At 36.6% G+C, this 20,243-nt stretch overlaps 1 protein-coding gene across 1 annotated transcript; it reads right to left on the bottom strand.

Annotated features, from left to right (window-relative positions):
* Nucleotides 1-3,162: 3,162 nt before the first annotated feature.
* On the bottom strand, nt 3,163-3,999 carry LOC143629122 (protein METABOLIC NETWORK MODULATOR 1-like). The gene is made up of 2 exons (XM_077098478.1): nt 3,331-3,999; nt 3,163-3,234 (listed from the first exon to the last, which is right to left on the bottom strand). The coding sequence occupies exons 1-2, from the start codon at nt 3,997-3,999 to the stop codon at nt 3,163-3,165; spliced, it is 741 nt and encodes a 246-aa protein (XP_076954593.1).
* Nucleotides 4,000-20,243: the final 16,244 nt, after the last annotated feature.

The following is a 20,243-nucleotide window of genomic DNA, read 5'->3' as shown; positions in this document are numbered from 1 at the left end:
TGGTTCTTTGTTTATGTTATAAATATTTTAACCGTCAACGAGATTGTTCACTTATATTCTATCTTTATATTATCTTTTGTTCGGTCGTTTGATTACCGCATCCGTCTTGAACGTTTATCAAGTGAAAAATTCGTGTGTGGTCATTTGGGACCTAACAAAGAAGGATCAACAATCAACAAGAGTTGATTAATCGAAACTCTTTGCGAAACGATGATCTACATGTTGAGAATGAGATGCTTCGGTCTAACATATCTGGGTTAGAGTCTGGTCTTCCTTCCGCTTCAAACTTTGTGAACAAATTCATAACGGAATTGGACTCTAGACTCGATCGGGTTTGGATACTTTGAGCGACTGACCTCAAGAGTCAGTTTGGTGGAAGGTGGATCCAGTTCCTCAATGGACGTGGATAGATTGATGGGTGAGAGTGTGAAGCTGCGTAAAGTGATAGAGCATCTTGAAGGTGAGATGGAAGAACAACGCGAGATTCAAGGTCGCGTGAATGAGTTATTGGTCAACCGGTACCTTGCACTTATGGAGGTGATGCGGTTGACAGATGATGATGTGAACAATTTAAGGACTCATCTCATGGAGACATTCCGTGGTTTTCTTCGTGTAAATGAGCCAAGGACCGAGCAGAGCAATAGAAGACAAATAGCTCCCTCAAATTTGGTCGCTGATGCCGAAAGAGTCAGAGCTCAAGGAAACTTACATGGTTTTCTATACACTAGTGAAGCTAGGAAAGATGTTGGTGAAGGAGGTTCACTCCAGTGAAGGCAAGCGTCGATAGACTCCATAGGTTGTTGGAACTATAGTTAGTACCGAACTTGTGGTTACTACTGCCGCCACAACTGGGCAGGTCAGTTCCACAAGTTCACCACTTGCTATACCTACTATGGGTGAACAAGTCAGTACTCCTGCTACATCCACGTTAGTTGTATTTGTTCAACAACAACCTCCTGTAGCTCAAGGAGGTGGTGGAGGTGATGGATGTGGTGACGATTATGATGAAACGAATGATGATGACGACGATGATGGTGATAATTAGAATGAGGAGGAGGGGGATGAAGGTAATGAGGACGATGACCACGAGTTTAATTGTTTTAACGATCCTCGTGGTGGGAATGGTGGAGAAACGGAGATGAAAGTGGTGATGGTCATGCCACTGAGGGAAATAAGGCGGTAGATGAAGATCCGCCCCATGAGATTGAGAAAACTCGTGAGACTGACGCTGCAGTTGAGGCTGAAATGTCCTATTTACTTAATGTGTATTCTACTGCAGGTACCAACTCGCCACTCCAAGAAGCCGTGGAAGACAATAAGGATGAAAGCGATGATGGCATAAACTATTCTCCTAATCCAAACACTCCAGAAAAGAGAAATCAAGGAATCTGTTGGCAAAGAACCCGTTGCTACTCTAGCCACCAAGACTGCTCAAAGAAAGTCGAAGAAATGCATAAAGCACTATAGTGTGAGCAGCATGGCAAGTCTGAGATGGAGGTCGAAGCCTTATCATGATGATTCTCCAATCATTTATTCATGTTGGCATAAGGATAGGCAAAGATGGGTTATTCGACGTGCTAATGGGGATCTGACATATCTATCCTATAGATATATAGCACACCATGTCCGTTCTTGACATGAATTACTTTAGAAGGACGATGGTGGTGGAGAAGAGGAAGACACACCGGAAGGATGGTTCAAACGCTTCCTGAAACATGAATGGAGGAAAGGCTCTCTATGAATCCTGGTAGAGCATGCAAGTCAAAGGAAATCAATCCTTTCACCAACAAGGCTGTCAAAGGAAGGAGAGACAAGATGCCAGAAGATCATGGAGAACAAATCCTGCACGGCACGCCCTTTGAAGGCAATCTTCTATACGACTTCATCTCGTGGGAGTTCGATAATGACACGGGTGAAGTGATCATTCATTGCAAAAGCATGCATCACCTCATATTCTTTGATGAGCATGAGCTATTCGGTTTTGCAAAGGAAGATCTGCTGAAGATTCTTGGATCTCCTTTATGCACATTTGACGATTTGCGGCGTGATCGTACTGATGATATCAATGGGAAATTCAACATGTTTGTCTGACTACTTGTTGAGAAACAACCCTTCCACTTTTTTCTGATAACCGGCAGCTTCTTTTTTTTTCTCCTTTTATTGAAATTGAAGTTATATAAATGTTTAGTAATTATTTATAAGAATAGGTGAAGTTTATATTTTTAAAAGCATTTGTAAATTTTATATCCGCTTTAAAAAATTCGTGAACTTCTAAAGCAAACTATAAACTTAGTAAAAAAAGATTTAGTTCTCAATACACCGCAACACATATAATTTCATAATTTACAAAAGTTACAAACAGTCAAATTATTTGTTGTATTATTTCATCATCTAAATCGTACTTAACTATATTTGTTTATTAATAAAATTTGTTCATCCATCACATAATATGGTCTACTACACAACTAACCAACAAATTAATATATATTTCTCATTGTGAAAATTTGGCTTAGGTGTTTTACCCGGCTATTTGACCTTTTAATTCTTAATGTGTTTAAACATGAAATAAAAAAAGAAAAGAAAAGAAAACGAATGGAAACATCTCCCATTACAAACACTAAAAAATCACAACTATGGAGGAAACACAAGTAAGGAATTAAACAACCAAATGCACGTTAATGTACCACCGCAATCATAAAAAACTTCTACCAACAGAATGCACGTTAATATACCGCCGCATCACGGCGGATACAAACCTAGATTATTATATATTTTGATTAATAAAATTTGTTCATCCATCACATAATTAATATGGTCTACTTCAAATAAACTTGACTGGTGTGTTTTACCAGGCCGTTTTGACCCATGTTGCCACCTTTTAATTTTTAATGTGTTTAATCATGAAAAGAAAAACAAAAAGAAAATCACAACTATGGAGGAAACATAAATATGGAACATAAACAAAGCAACTATTGTTTTTATGAAATAATCTAGAACTATGGAGGAAACATAAATATGGAACATAAACAAAGCAACTATTGTTTTAATGAAATAATCTAGAACTATGGAGGAAACATAAATAAGGATTTCAATGATCTCCTTATGTGGGCTTGCACGACCAGAAAGCAGAAACATTGATCATACATCGTCACCGAACTTCCATCAATTTCCCGCCTGATGACCTTTTCTATAACGTTCGTATTGGGCAACCTGGTCAACACCGCGCTGGACAGCCTACAACCAAAATTTTCAATATTCAAAAGTCAAAAACTTGTTAATAATAAATATATAAAAGAAAGTAAATTACTAAGTAATAATAAATATTCATACATTCAAAAGATCTATCATTCTTCCGGTCCCACCATGCGGCACGCCTCCAAACACAGGTGGCGGTTGGAAATGTTGAACCGGGTGTCGGGTTTGCAACGGTTCAACAAAAAGAGGCTCATTCATATCACCAAACTGAGAGCTAGATGGAAAATAAGATGGTTGACTTATAGACCCGTTTGGTGGGTAAACTGCCAATGGCTGAACTGAGTGCACCTGCTTGCTTAGTGAGGCCCGAAAATGAGGTGCAGGTTGGCTCCTGGATATACTGTTTGGTATATTGTTTGATAAGTGCTTCGGTTGAAGAACAACCGGGACCACAGTTCCTCTTGAACCAGCTTGTGGGACAGTGGAGGATAACCCGTTGTTGGGTCTAGGTGGCGTCGGTTGGATGTCCGCTGGAATCGGAATTCCAGGCCGTTTGATCACTTCAACATGCGGTGCCACATCATTTTCAGGTGTTATTGGGGCAACGTGCCCCGGTTTGAAAACCGCACCCGTTAATGGGATGCTTGAGTTACCAATCTTAACTGCGATAAAGTAACCACCGTCAAAAGTTGCCTGAACAACGCCGGTTACAATTTGTCCGACCATGTCTTGAGTTGGATCATTAATCTTGTCAACCCGAGAAGAGTCGTTGTTAGTCAGTGGGTTGTTTCTTGAGGGGTCCATTTTCGGCAGTGAAGAAATCAAACACTTTTATCTGTATAGAAATAAATAAACTCAAAACCAAAAGATTACCAGATCTGTGTATCCAATTTCCATAAACAAATGTCGAAGCAAATGTTAATAGCGATATTTGAGAACAATATATCTAGCAAACGATCCTAAATCATAAGTACAGATATAAACAATGACCGAAGATGTCAATTTAAACGAGGAATGAAGTAATCCAGTTATATCAGTTAAAACTTTTAACATTATTAGTTACAATGAGTCAGACTTCAACGGCTAAGGACTTTACCTCCTATAACAAGAATAAACAGATTCCATACGCGCATAGGAAAATAATATGTAGAAGTTTACGTATGATGTGCCGCAGCGTTGTAAGATTCGAGCAAGATTTTTGCACATTAATGATTATAATCAGCTCCTAGACTTCTATATAGCTGATTTTGTTAATTATATAGACTAAATTTAATAAATTTAACATTGCAATTAACCAAGTATCAGAAGTTAATTCTAAATTCAGCATATGGATGTCATAACTTGTTTTTGAACTCATTTTTCTCATCATTTATTAATAACATTAAAAACCTACTGAATACCATAGTAACTAGATAACCTAAATATCAACACACAATCCAATTAAACATCGAGCGATTATAAACAAACATCAAGCAATTATAAACAAACACAGTATTAGACGAAAAACGAAACATAAAACAGATTAAACATATTCACACAAAACTAATTATTTTTCTCATCATTTACTCATAACATTAAAAACCGGCCTACAGAATACAACAGTAACAAACCTAGATCTCAACACACAATCCTATTTAACATCGAGTGATTACAAACAAACGCGGACAGTTTTAGACTCTCAATGGAACATAAAAAAGATTAAACACATTCACGCAGAAATCCGCAATGCAAAATACCACAAATTAGAGCATAATCACTCACCTAGCCGGAAATGACGATCTATCGAGCTCCAAGATTCCTTCCTTCTATAGATCGTTCAACTGTGAGTCAATGGAAAAATACCACAAACAATTAAACCCGTGAATAATCATCAGAATTCAGAATCCACGACTAGAAAACGACAATTCGCACTCACCTGGCGCCGATTTACGATCTATAGAGCGTCGAGCAACCTATGTTATACAGATCATGAATCTGTGCATCAATTTACAAATTACATGTTAAAATTAGACACGTAAACAAGCGAATGAGAACCAGGTTTGCAAATTACCCGAAAAAATATACATTTGCATGCAGATTTAATTGATATGAACTGGAATTGCAACTGTACCTTGAGAGTTTAATATATCGGATGAGTAATTTGAAACCCTAGTTTTTAGCGTTGAGAGTGAGGAGACTGAAGAAAGTGGTTATGAGATTAATACGGCGTAGTCTTATTATAATTACATGCGATGAATATATAGAATTTGTAGTTTCTAATTTTGGCTAAACAATTTTCAAGGTTCAAATTTCATATAAGTCCTTATTATTAATTGTAGTAAGTATATTTCAGTACTTGTGGTTTATGATTAAATAGATAATGAGGGAACATAGAAAGATGTGTTGAATGGTAGTACTTAATGGCAGATTATAGTACATATCAATTTTTATAGTTAAAAAGTCACCTTATATTTGTAGTTATTAGTCGTTCATAAATTTGAATTGTATCTTACAATATTAGACACTAAAGTTACATACTCCTATAACGACTTAATTCCTAGCAATATTATGTTACGACAATAAGATAATGTTGCAACATTTTGTAACATAACAACCTGATATACATAAGATTGTTAAATGTGGTTGACTGGTTGGGATCGTGGTGTGTAGATTTCACAGATAAATGGGGAATGAGTTTTACTATATGTTCGAGGACATAACTGTTACTTAAACTTCTCAATACTTCTTTTATGGTATTCTATGTATTGGATATATATATATATATATATATATATATATATATATATATCTAACTATCTGTATAATTGTCTACCGTTAAATTCTATGTGTCGCTCTCGCATCGCTTCCCCACGGGGATCTAAAGCCACCATATTGCTTGATTTCAGAATGAAGAATTCTCCTTCAATCCTTAAATTTCGTGGGTATCCATGGGTATATGAATCCAAATATCTCGAAACGGGTTATATCATATACGTACAACAGATCCAAGAGCTCCCCTTAACCCTAATAAAAAGAACTGTGCCCCCTTCCACATCTCCTCTCTCTCTCTCTCTCGTCCTCTTCCCCAATCGACAATATGAAATTGTTTTCGAATCGTTATAGCGTCAGGTTTGGATTCAATTATGTTATGTTGATATGATTAGGGTTTTGGTCCATTACCGTTTATGAATTTACTAATTTCATGTCTATTTCTCTTTTAATCAGCGATTTACGATTGGAACTATATGTTGAATGTTCATCGATCAGGTATGGATTTGATTCTCTTATGTTGATTAACATTTATGCCTTACTATTTTGGTTCATCGCATTAGTATGCTAGAGTGCTTGCTGGATTGTGTTAATTTGATTTAGGATGTTTTGATTTCGTTGTGGTAATCAATTAATAGATTTTTCTATTGAGATCCTTTAGAGTGAATGCTATTGTTCTATTGATTTCAAGATACATGATGTTCTGGTCAGAATTTTTAGAGCCCTAATTTTTAGATTGTTTATGCGTGTTTGAGGTCTTAGTGTGTTACCCAGTTACCCCTGAAAGTGGTGACTTACTTAGGTATATCCATTTTATGTTGTCATACATTTGTATGTATTTGTTGAATGGTTAACTATTTTATGTGATTTAATTCCTAAGGTTATCATAATGATGTCATTATAGTTTAGTAGTAAAAGAGAGCTTTTTTATGAATCCTTCTCATCAATTTCAAAATCATAAAGTATGTTTGACTATTAAGTCAAATGTAACATTTCACAATCAAGAATAATGATTTTGTTACACTGAAATAACAATGGTCTAAATCTGGATCGGACTCGATCAAATCGGCTCAAACTGAAAATATAATTCAATGTCAATTTTGTTGTTTTGTGTCTGTTCCAATCCGGTCTAGAATCGGTATAAACCAGATTAACCAAAAAATAGGTTCCTCTATACCAAAAAGCTTAAAACTAACATTTTTGAAATTGTGTATTGAAAACTGGAGGCGCAATGACCTAGAGTGGGAAAGTGGAGATGCAAAATGAAGTACAAACCATGGAAAAAAATTAAAAAGGAGTTCGTGTTGTAAAACAAGCCTAATAGCTAAATAATAAGAGATTAACTTGTAAGGAGAAAGGGAGAGATTTCATTAATAAGATATAATACAATAAGATACAATATGATATTATATAAGGATGGGAAAACTTAGAGAATAAGCCAAACTTATTTTTGGTGTTGATAACCATAATTATAATTAATCATAATACTCCCCTTGGTTATCAACTTCATACGCTTGGAGATGTTGCCTCAATAAAAACCTTGCTAGGAAAACCCAGTGGGACAAAACCATAGCTAAGGGAAAAAGAGTGCAACGCGTATTATCTCCCCCTGATTTAGATATCCGTTCAAATGATAAATATTGATCTTCTGTGAAAGTTGTCCAAAACTTTTGTAGTAAATCATTTGCATCTTCAGCCATTTACTTGCGAATCCTTAGGTTGAATAACGTTTCATGATCTTCATTTGAAAACTTCTATTGCATCATCTCGTAAACATATACCACTGTATTGATAACCCTGTTGTGTTTTTCTGCATTGACAATACTAGCCAAACTTGTTTTGATGAGTTAGTAAAATATAAGTACATATCTTTCATACCTGAAATATAATTTTAACCCATTCTGATATCTCTAGCAGGACACATGCCGATAAATATACATAAAGAAAATAATAATATATAGCTAACAGTACGACATAATGCATATATGCATTTAATTATGGTATTTCCGAACCAATAATATTCATATTTAGATAGACAATGATATAAAGTCATTGTTAGACATCCTTTAACATGCTAAATATGATTGAACTTGTCTATGGTAAAATGTATCAACATTTTCTAGATGCACTTTAATGGATCTATAAGCATATAATTACACATCTACTCGAACTATAAGTCGAACAATAATCACACTATGTCAAGGTCTTTCAAAAAGAATTTTCTCTTTAAAAGCTTATAAGTTTCTCTTGGTGATATGTACATCATTGTAAACTGTGATTATAAGACCTTTTAAGAGTGAAATTTTGATAAAAGTATGGTTATATCTAACCTATCTCCCTCTTTATGAAAATATCTCTTGATTTGTATCAAGTTCAATCCGAATAATTTAATCCATACTTAATAAGCATAAATCCATGCATTTACCAGTCCATCATGGACTTCTTTTCAACTTGACAAATTATGCATGTGTATTCACTTTTTTAGGATTTTTGTTGCATAAACTTGCTCATTTAACACATCAATTTTTTATCACATATCAAATATCCATATTGTACGATTAATTTGTTTATTGACATATTTTACTCATCACGTACATTCTCTTCTATGTGTATGCTTGTTGATGCACATAATCAATTAATTTTTCAAGTATGCAATTACCTTAGGAAACTCTTCAGGAGTTCCATTTATGTTTAACATATCCAATAATTATAAAGTATTCAAATATGACTCTATACACAACAATCAATATGTTCTCGAGAACTTACTTTATGATTTGATAATTCAAATCCTTCATAGATTTTCTTATAAACTCTTAGTATCAACTGAATAACAATATTTATTGGACGCATATCAATTCTCTCTTTATATTACCAGACTGTTTAGTTATCGGAAAATCATTGCTTCCACATTGGAGAATGTGTCTCCTTATATTTAATCATGGGTCTTTGCAAAATCCTCTTGTCATCAATTTTGCCTTATATCACTTGATGAATTTTCATAACTCATATACAAGACCCATTTGTATCTAACACATTTTACAACATTAGTTGTACGGACTGCTAGTCCAACAAACTTTCCGTAACTTAGAGAATTCAACTCTGCCATGTTTGCGTCTTTCCACTTTGGCCAATCACTTTTCATAGGCAGATTTAGAATCTTGATCCTCATAACCATTTCAAGCGCTAATTATATATTATATATAAAAGTATAATGACATCGACTTTATTTTGATTCCATATATCATTTATAGACATGATACAATATAATTTACTAAGAGCTCTTGTTTATATGTACCTGAGGTTTTTCAAGAACCATCATGTCTAATGTCTTTTAAGAGACCTTTTTATTGTACCTCGACTTGACCATCTTTATTACTTGCTCCAATTTGCGAGGAAATTTTACCTTTGGAATCGATTGGTGTACCATGTTACACACGTGTATTAGACAAATTATCAATATGCTTTTGTCTTTCTTAGACAACTTTAATTAGAGCATTAGCAGTTGGTATACGTGTCTTAGATAGACACTCTATTTTGGTCAGTGAATTGTCTAGTAATTGATTCATTAAGTTGTATACATGAATTATCCTTTGAATTTTCAGCTTATATAATTTAGTTTGAGGATCAATGATAATTCATTTCAACTAAATTTATTTTCCAACTGTCTTATATCTCCCCTGATGTTGGGAACATAGATTCACTAAAGTGAAAACCAATGAGCCATAATATCTCACTAATAGCTCTAAGTATTTAATCATATATGATATTTAATATTGGCATAAATTCCCAACTTCCTTTGTGGCCTCATCGTTGTTTCTTGTGGTGGATTAATTTCAATATATAACACATACGAAATATTAGATGAGAAGTATTTGGTTACTGACAAAAAACCAATTGCAATGGGGAGGAAGTATCATAACTTGTTGGCTTGATGTGAATTAGTTTAAAGACATGTAAAATCATATGTACTCAAATACAAACATGAACCTTTGTTCTTTTGATGATTGCCTTTGCAACCAATTACAGACATTAAGTAATCGTCTTTAACAAAACAATATATGTAAGAACATAATATGTTATGAAGTTCAACACGTATTCCAATAATCATTATTAACTTGGGAATCAAATTCATTATTATAACTGAATGTAAATATACCAATGTAGAATAATATGCTTGCTATCTTATTAGCTAAGCCATAGATCATGCAAACATGAAGTTGCGATCTTGATAACCATTTAGACGATGCATCGATTTTCAAAACACTAAATGGTATCATGTTAGGATATGTGTATCCTTTTCTCAATTCCATAACATCGAGGGATTCACACCCTCCTTCAGTTGGTAAATAAATGATTTCCCTTGAGAGTAATATTACATGTATAATGAAGAATATTTTGGTTCCTCAATAAATTTCACATCATTGACTCGGGAATCAAATTCATTATTATAACTGAATGTAAATATACCAATATGGAATAATATGCTTGCTATCTTATTAGCTAAGCCATAGATCATGCAAACATGAAGTTGCGATCTTGATAACCATTTAGACGATGCATCGATTTTCAAAACACTAAATGGTATCATGTTAGGATATGTGTATCATTTTCTCAATTCCATAACATCGAGGGATTCACACCCTCCTTTAGTTGGTAAATAAATGATTTCCCTTGAGAGTAATATTACATGTATAATGAAGAATATTTTGGTTCCTCAATAAATTTCACATCATTGACTCGGTGTGGTTTAACCGGTCATGCCATTAGATAATCATGATCCATAAACTTCAGGTTTATGATCATATATGTATTAGCTTCTTTAATGCAAGACTATAAATATGAGATACCATTCTATTATCGTTTCAAGCAGTCATGTTATTTCACTTTGGTATTTCCACACTTTGATCTCATATAGGATCAATCACTTTGCCACTTGCAGTGGTCTATCTCATTATTAGTATGATTATCCTTACAATCTTTTCAATTATGCCAATGATCACTACAATCAGTATATAGTCACATTCATTGTAGGGAATGGAGTATAACCAAACAAATTACATGGTTTTTCATTATTCATCAAACATACTTATATAAAATCACTTCAAACGTTTCATACGTTTTAATGATATGCTACTTCAGGAGTATAATTGAAGTTTGACTAATGAAAAGTGCCTTTTTCCAATTTTTCTTCATGAATAATCTTCTCTTAATATAACAAGTATTGAGAAGTAAATACATGAATGAGTCATGTAAGCTTTATCATGCTAATATTTTATAATATTCAATAATGAGATTTAGTGAGTTGGACACACTCCATGTGTCATATCAAAGTATATTTACACTTTGTCATGAGAGTGATATATCTTAAACCACAACTTCGGTTAATGGTTTTGTACATAAATAAATAAAGGAATACATAGTACAAAGTAAACATACTGTAAAATTGTATGATACATGATTATATAATATGCCACCATATAAAATGAGTTATAATAAATTTTATCGAACAGAGCACATATAATCAAATATATATATAGTTTATATATCAACAAATCATGGTATAATTAATTACAATTATACCTTACATATAAATATTTGTTATTCTCTAATGTGAAAAATGAACAAATACTGTTATGAAGATCTCAAGTGATTTTTTCAATAACATTGAATAAATGACCTTTGTTTTTATTTATATAAGAAGATTTCCGTTTCAAAAAAATAAAGAGGATTTAGAGAATCCCAATTTTCAACTTTCTATGTTTCAGATAAAGAAATTGTTCAGTTTTCAAGAAAGTAAAATAAGTAGACAATAAATTTTCTTGATAACCATTTTGACTAAATCAGATTTATTAAAGGATAATACAACATTTTAGTTTTCAAAAAGAATTAGGATAATAATGACATTCAAATGAAACCAATGATCTATATTTGAGAATTTATAATTAGTCAACTAATAAATAGACTTTGATTACCTAGAGTCATGTCCAAAAAAAATAAAGTTAATGTAAAGAAAATTGTTTATGTTGTCTCTTAGCTATTTGTACTTTGTAGGCCATTAAAAGGTTTTGATTTCTATATAAACGCCTCTCGGTAATAAAGAGAATTTAATTACCAAATTACCATGTATTCAAATAAACAATAACTAATCATAGACAAATATTCGTAATTTATATTATTGTCATTGATGGTTAAAAGTATAAAATTATATCAAAAAATAAATACATAACCACATAATTTAATATAATATACATATATAGTCTAATAAAGATATTCCATAAACATTGTTTATATTTATCATTTTTTTTATATATAATTGCAACCATATGAAATCAGCAAAGGCATAGTAAATATATTTATTAGCAAATACCACATAAATATTTTATATAATAACAGAAAAAACGAGATTGAGGTTCATAACATATAGTTCTCACTTCAAAAGACATTAAAATAACACTTAAATATAAGGCATTATAGTAACACTAACAGTTAAGTTAATAGCAATGAACGTACATCAACAAAAGATTTTTGTATTTGTCAAGTAAAAACATATTATTATATGTATTAACCGTAACATTGATAAACTGTAAATTAAATGGAAGATTTTAATTTTAATATTAGGGAGGAAGTGATTTTGGAACGTAAAGATTTTACATGGAGAGTGTAAGTAAAAAAATCAATTAAAAGTTTAGATCTAATATAAAACTGATAAACCAAATTAAAAAAAAATCATAAACTCAATTAAGTACTAAATAAGTATATATCTTGGTTCAATTCAAAAATTGTATAATATGGATCACTTAGAGATAATAATGAACAGTAATATGTTAATAAGACGAACCGACTTACATGATGTTGATGTAGTCCATGTTGATGTTGATGTAGTCCATGTTGATATTGTCCATATAAGATTAAATCAGAAAGCAAAAAGGAAGCGGTTGAAGTCGTTGGCTCGCAAAATTGATATTCCACCGAAAGCACTACGTGAAAATTGACCTTCGGCCACATGAAAAAAGTGTGGCCGTAGGCCTTTAGCCACACACATTTGGTTCAGGTCATATGTGGCCAAAGGTCGCGACACCGTGAGTATGATATGGCCGCACACAGTTTTTAGTGGCCTTATGTGGTAATAAGTGTGGCTAAAGGGTACAGGCATTAGTTGCTGGCCATCAAGAATCCTCTCCATGAGTGTGTTTAAACGGTAGAAAATGGCCACTCTTTCTCTTCCCGTCCCGGGTCATAGGTGCGTCCACAGAAGAGGAAATCGCAATGCATCTTGCTCAGCAGGTGTATCTTGGAGTGCCTCGCTGCTCGGAAAACACCCAGTGCTGACCACACTGAGAGACACGAAAGCGCTCGTTCCTTCACCTCTACAATTCGGTAAAGCGGCTTCGCCTCCTCGCTTTTGTGCATGATTTTTTTCTCGTGCACTACCCCTTACAATACAATCCCTGAAGAAGACATAGCAACTGAATCATGAACAGATGTGAATAGTCGAGACCAGGAGGCAGGGGAGTGAAGGACATGAAGTAGTGACGCAACTTTTGAGCCTGTGCGTGGAGAGGAAGAATAAACTTTGGGAATCTCTAGACCTTGTCACTGCTCTTTTCTCCTCTGCTTCCTATTGGCATTTTCCCAGAATTCAGTCGAGTCAGGAGATCCGCTGCTCAGTCGTAAAAGGGTGTAATCCCGATTTCTCTAAAGCGCTACAGAACTCAGTGAGTGAAATAATACGGCGGCTTGGTAAGCAAGCAAGCAGTTATGCAGGCGCCACTCAACGTCTTCATCTATAAAGAAAGCCCTTTCTCCAGAAGAGAAGAAGGTAAGCTTTCAAGCCGTTCCTAAAGGAAAATGGATCAAACGGGCTCCTCTTCCACCTTGTTGAAGGTCTAGTGGTGCTACCCGAAGACTTAAATGAATAGCCATCGCTGTTAAATATTGAATAGTGTCAAACCCAATCCCAAGCAATAGTCAAGAAGAAAAACTCAGGACTAGGAAAGAAAGGCAGAGACAGGGAAAGCTAAGGTGATAGCTCTATAGATGAGTAATAGGATAGGGCCTCCCTGCTCCGCCAGCGCGACGCTGTAGGATCCCTATTCAAGATCACTGCAGTTCCTGAACGACCAAGTCATAATGAGATTAAAAACCGATGCTTCCTTAGCCGTGTGGAACATGGAGTTTTAAATCTTAATGCGGGCATTCCTCCCTCACATGCTTTACTAATGGTTGTTGACTAAAGGATGCATGGGACTCTTTTTTCTCGTTGCTAGGCTTTCAACCAAGTGCGGCATTTTTGTTAAGGTTCTCGAGATTCTCAATCGCTTTTTTTAGTGGGGAGGAAGTTCACTATTTCAGAGCTCTATCCCTTTCTTTCTCCGGGTCTATCCTCTCACCCGGAAGGTACTTCTAGCGAGGAAGGCCTTCTAGCAAGGAAGTTGCAGCTTTCCGCTTGCCTTAGTTAGGCCCAAGAAAGTACAAGATATATTTGACTAACATACTAAGATGATAGCAACGAGAGCGTAGCTGCTCGACCTCAGACATAGGGATTCTTGGACCGGAACAAGGGCAGTAGCAGCTTGAAATTCGCATACCAAAGACGAAGGAATTCTCCACAATTTGATGGTCTTCCGTAAAGACTTTCATGCGCACCTTCCTTCATAAGGACAGGTAACCTGGTAGGTGAGTCACTCTCCGCTAACCTGGTAGGTGGGACTTGCAAGAATGGATTGGATCGAAACGACTTTCCTGTCGAAGCCCTTTGTGTCTGTATTAACTTCTGCCCGCACGGAATCTCCATAGCCAATTTTCCATTTTTTATTATGAAATCAGAAGGTGCTGCCTTCATGACTATTTACTATGAGTGACCATTGCACGTATACAGCCACATGAATTCATGTTTCAGCCACATGAATTTTATAATAATGTGGCCAATAGGGTTGTGTTAAACTTGCATTGTGACCTATACCGTGTGAATATATCAAAGAAATGGCCACTTAAATTAAAAATAGAGTGGCTAATTATATCATACAGACACTAGAAATCACGTTAAAAGTGGCTAAAAATGTTTGCTTGCCACCCAAACACTCCTTTGTAGATTATAGTGTGGCTATTGTCTTACCGTTTGTCACACATAATGCTTTTTGTAATTTAAAGTGTGGCTATTGTCAAACTTTTCGTCACACATAGTGAGGTATTGTGTGGCTAATCATATCATATAGACACTGGAGGTTATTGTAAATGTGGCTAAAAATGTGAACTTGCCAATCAAACACTCTTTTGTAGTTTGTGGTGTGGCCTTTGTCTTACCTTTTGTCACACATAATGCTTTTGTAATATAAAGTGTGGCTATTATCATACTTTTGATCACACATAGATAAATGTGGCTATTTCATAAGTTTAACAAACACAATAACATAAATTCAAAACAAGTTTACATTAACAAACCTTCACTAATAAGTTATGAATTCAAAATATTTGAAACTACTACTAATTACTACCGACCTCAAACTTTCTCATAAACTAATCAAATTGTTTTTGCCTCCTTTCTTCGTTTTCCTTAAGTTTTTTTCCATTTATTCCATTCGTTACGCTCGTTCTTCCAACTCGTTTCTTGACTTCTTTTCATGTTTTTCCATTTTGGCTCTAACTTTTTGAACCTAAAATTGTCAAAATATTAGCATCATAACTAGTAAAGAGTTAATGTGAGGCGAAACCTCAAAGCACGACGACTATCACGCACAATCACATTAGACATAATGTACGCACTACAAGAAAATGAAGCTATTGCAACTTCGTGAAAAAGTTGCATTAGGCCTTAAAAAGGTTGCATTAGGCCTTATGCAACCTTTTCTCAAGGGCTGCATTAGGTGAAGTTGCATTAGACCTAATGCAACTTTTTTATTAGATAATGCAACTTTTTTTAAAAGTGTTGCAATTATCATTCAAATGCAACCTTTTCAATATGCAACCTTTTTTGCCTGCTAATGCAACATTTTTTACTTTTAGGTGCAACTTTCTAACATACAAATGCAACCTTTATTAGACTAAATTGCAACCATTATTATATTTTTAATAGAAAAATGCAACCTTTTTTTAATCAAATGCAACCGTTTTTAAAGACTTTTGTTATAACAAATGCAACCTTTTAACATTGAAATGCAACTCTATAGCTTATTTTTTAGAGTACTAAAATTTCTATTAATACTCAAAAGTATCTCAATAACACCAACAGTATAATAGCATAAATCCAATAGATGATCATAAATCATAATTTAACATATTTCCAATCTCATAACAACTAATCAGTATAAACTTGTAAATTTTTAAAGGTTGTTTTGTATGAGATGTTTTATATAATTTACTATAAAACGATTACAATAAAGTGGCAGGCAAACGGGCAACAAGTTGCGCCGCAACCCCCTTTTGAACAGCAAAGCCAATCCTGCTAAAAACGAAGCTTTGGGACCTAGAAGCTGAAGAGGTTCCGTGTACGACGCGCTGAACCCTACTCAAAAATTTCACAGCCTCTGGAGCCAGAAAACCAAATGTATCAAAGGCAAATGGTAGAAAGACATGTTGATTATCTAAACAAGCTTTCTCGTGTTTAACAACTTTGCCCGATTCAGCCTTCAACGCAGCGTGACCCACAACAAACCCACGGTCCCTGAGCCCAACAAGAGGAGACACTCCTGTAAGATCCACACAGGCGTGTTTCCCCCCTGCCCATCCGAAAACAAGAATATCAGCTTGTCGTAAAGTAGACCTCCCTTCAATAGGATCCGTGAGAAAGTTAACAGGGGCCTCTTTTTTAGCAGAAATCCCTGCCTGTTTAAGAACATCACACAGAACATCCCTAACCAGATCATGTCTGTATTTAAAGCCAGGCAATTCTTTGCAATGCACCGCATGGTCACCAAAAGAATCCAAACAGACCTTACGACAAATTGGGCAAGGTTCATCCGTCGGGAACATAGGGATCATTAACCGGTACTTAAGGATAGCCCGATACTCCAAACCCGACATACGTTGGCCTAATCCTTCAATGGGGATGGCCGTTAGAAAATCCTGAGCCCGAGGAGCCCGAAGGCATTCAAACACCGCCTTTTGGCGAGGGGATAGATCAAACTTCACTTCTAAACTCTTGACGATTCCACTAAATAAGGCACTCGCCACAACATGTTGGGCTTTAGGGGGGGCGGTGTCCTTATTAGAGAACCCGCTAAGATCAAAATCTGGAAGTGAAGTACGTAAACGATCCATCGCACACCCATAATCAGAGTCCAACCCATAAATATCACAACCCCGAAGAATATGGTCTTGCAAACACCACGACTGTGCTCTCGAAGCCACAAAAGCATATGTAGATACATCCTCGGCCGAACAGAGACCCAACCCCCCATAACGGATCGGAAGTGATGCCAACCTCCATTGGAGATCCCCAAAGAACGGACCTCCACAAACCACGATGTCCTCAATCGCCCTTCGAAGACCATTGTCAAATATAGAAACAGCTTCCCCCACATACATAGGTTGGCATGTTCTCAAACCGAACAAAAGCTTAGCGACTCCCATACATGAGCGAAGCAAAAGAAGCTCGCATTGAGGATCCCGAAGTCTTGGGAGACAGCTCATCAGTTCCACAGCGCTAGATGCCCTTTTCATAGCCAAACTGCTGATAAACCCCGCATCCTGGCTTACAGCACCACCAAGGAGTTTCACGCCAAGCACCGGCCTTCCAATCCCGCAAGGGAACAACCCCTCCTGTGCCTTCACCCCATTGCATGTTGGCCAAAATAACTCTGTTTTCTTAACGTTTAATTCAAGACCCAAACGAGGCCCCTCAGACCTGATAATATCTAATGCTTTGGCTACCTCTCTAGTATCCCCGATAATCGTGTCATCATCCAAGTACCAAGCATGAAAGAGAAGCTTGCACCGATCTCTGATTTGGTGAACAAGTGGGTGCAAAGCTAAGGTAAAAAGGAGAGGCCCAAGAGGGTCCCCCTGTGGTGGATTTAATGAAAGTATCACCCACATATAACCTAGCCGACTGCCCATATAAAAAATCCACCCAAAGAGAAATGGAAGGACATCGACTCCGAACCTCATGTAGAATGGTCGTCCTATCTACTAAGTTGAAGGCATTGAAGAAATCAACAGTAAGCATAGCCAATGACCCATCCGAATGAAACTGATTTAGAAACCTGTTCGCGCTATGAAGCACGGCCTCTGCCCCACTGGGGACTCCCACCCCAAATTGAAAGTCACCGAGGTATTTAACCATCTCCTTCCCGACACCCCTCATAGCCACCTTAGAGACCAACCGCCTCCAAATGGCCCCAACGGCAATAGGTCTAATCCCATTGTCCGGTTTAAGCAACGGCGTAAGTGGGGCAGACGCAACAAACTCTGCCAACACCTTAGGACACCTTCCCCCTAAAAATAAATTAACCACCGCAGAGATAGCCTTGAGCAAACCATCCGCAATCGGAGACCCCTCTCCGCACAACGCATCTAAAATGTGTTGGGCTCGCAAACCGTCCCGCCCACACGAAGTCCCTTTAGGGAAAGACTTAATGCACCCAAGCACACTATCAACGTCCACGACAAGGGGAGACTCAGAAAGCAAGGAAGCAGGCATAATCGGAGGTGCCATGATGGGATGCTTAGACAACAAAGCGTTCAAAGTATCCTTACCGAAAGGTGCAACCCCTGAAGAGCATAATACCTTGACCGCAGCAGTGAAATGCCCGTCCGCAACTTTTCGCAAACATTGTTTAACATTGGCGCCCAACCCGGCGTTGTCAGACTCGGGTACAAACGCATCACCACCCGGGGCATCTCCTAGGGGTTGGTTAAAAAACGATATAAGGAGCTCAAAGAAACCGTCACGGTCACCCCAAGCGGATAGCGACCGTTGAATAATTCGGCATTGCTCAGACTTTCTATTGCCAGACCTGCGTTGCTGACGATTAGAAGGTCTGAAAACTCGTAAGGTGCAACGTGGTAACAACAACAGTTTCACCGACGCCTCAACAGACTCTGGCATAGCCGCCACCTTACCCAGAGCACCCACTAAGGCTTGGGAAAAAGCCATACGACAACTATGAGGAATGTTTTTAACAGTTGTAATAGGAAGAGTGAAGACACGCTCAAGGAGAGCTACATCCACCTCCACCCTTCCCACCGCGACAACTTCCTTCCCAACATGTGGCTTCGCAATCCCCACTATATATTCCTCCACATCTCCCGTGACACACTTGTACCAGACCGACCCGTCATCATGATGGCACCCCCGACGGAGAGCATGTGACTCCATACACGCTCCACACATCCACCTACGCGAGACCTTTAAAGCCTCACCAACCGAAATAAACAAATCCAAATTTGTCGAGATCGCCTCCCGTAAGGTCTCTTTCTTGGCATCCGATGACAAATGAAGCCGCTTAATATGTGCGGCCAATCGAACCCCCTTGGACCCCGGTAATCCATCCGGGCAACAGTGGAAGCCTCTAAACGGACACGGCCAAACAACCTCCTCAATAGCCCCGGTCATACCACCCCCGACCCACAAAACACCCCGGTAGCCAAGTACCACACCAAGAAAAATAATAATAAAACAAAACTCGAGTTGAGTTTGAGGAATGAACACCCGAACCAAAGAGGAAGGAGGAGAGCAACCACCCGTTGCCCTCCCCTCCTCAAAACACCAAAAACAAAGATTATTTCATTGAGGCGTTTTGTCAAACACCTGGCGGGCAAACTATTTTCTTCAAAATTTTAGTTGATGATGATTCCTTTTTAAATGTACAAATTGAAAATGGGATTTGGGTTATTATAGTTGAATAAACTCTTCCTGTTAAAGATTTCAATTAGGGCTAGGGACGGTGGAATTTGTTTGCTCTAAGGTTTAGGTTTAGGTTTAGGTTTAGGTTTAACTTGTAAATTACAACTATAAAAAGTAACGAAAACCTACTACTCATCTATAAGATCCTAAAAATACTCCAGTAGATAGTTTTTGCATAATATTCCCTTGATAGCTTCAAAGGCTGCTCGTTGGTTGTCAAAATATTTTCATGTAGCTTCTAGCTTAACTTTTTTCCTTTGATGGCCCTCTTCAATTTCTTTTAGCATTTCAAGCAATTGTGTGTTTTCAACTTCAAGCCTCACTTTAAATGATTCCATACCAGTTGCTGTAGTTGTAAAACTAATCTAATAAAACAATTATTATTCTTTTTTTCATAAATGATTTGGAAGGTTATTATTGAAAAACAGTATGATATAGGAGGTTGTAACCTGGTTTT

Source organism: Bidens hawaiensis, unplaced genomic scaffold (assembly GCF_021521415.1).
Source record: "Bidens hawaiensis isolate Kalapana, Puna unplaced genomic scaffold, B.hawaiensis_p1.1 tig00005162_1, whole genome shotgun sequence".
NCBI classification, from domain to species: domain Eukaryota; kingdom Viridiplantae; phylum Streptophyta; class Magnoliopsida; order Asterales; family Asteraceae; genus Bidens; species Bidens hawaiensis.
This window is presented reverse-complemented; position numbering and strand designations above follow the sequence as displayed.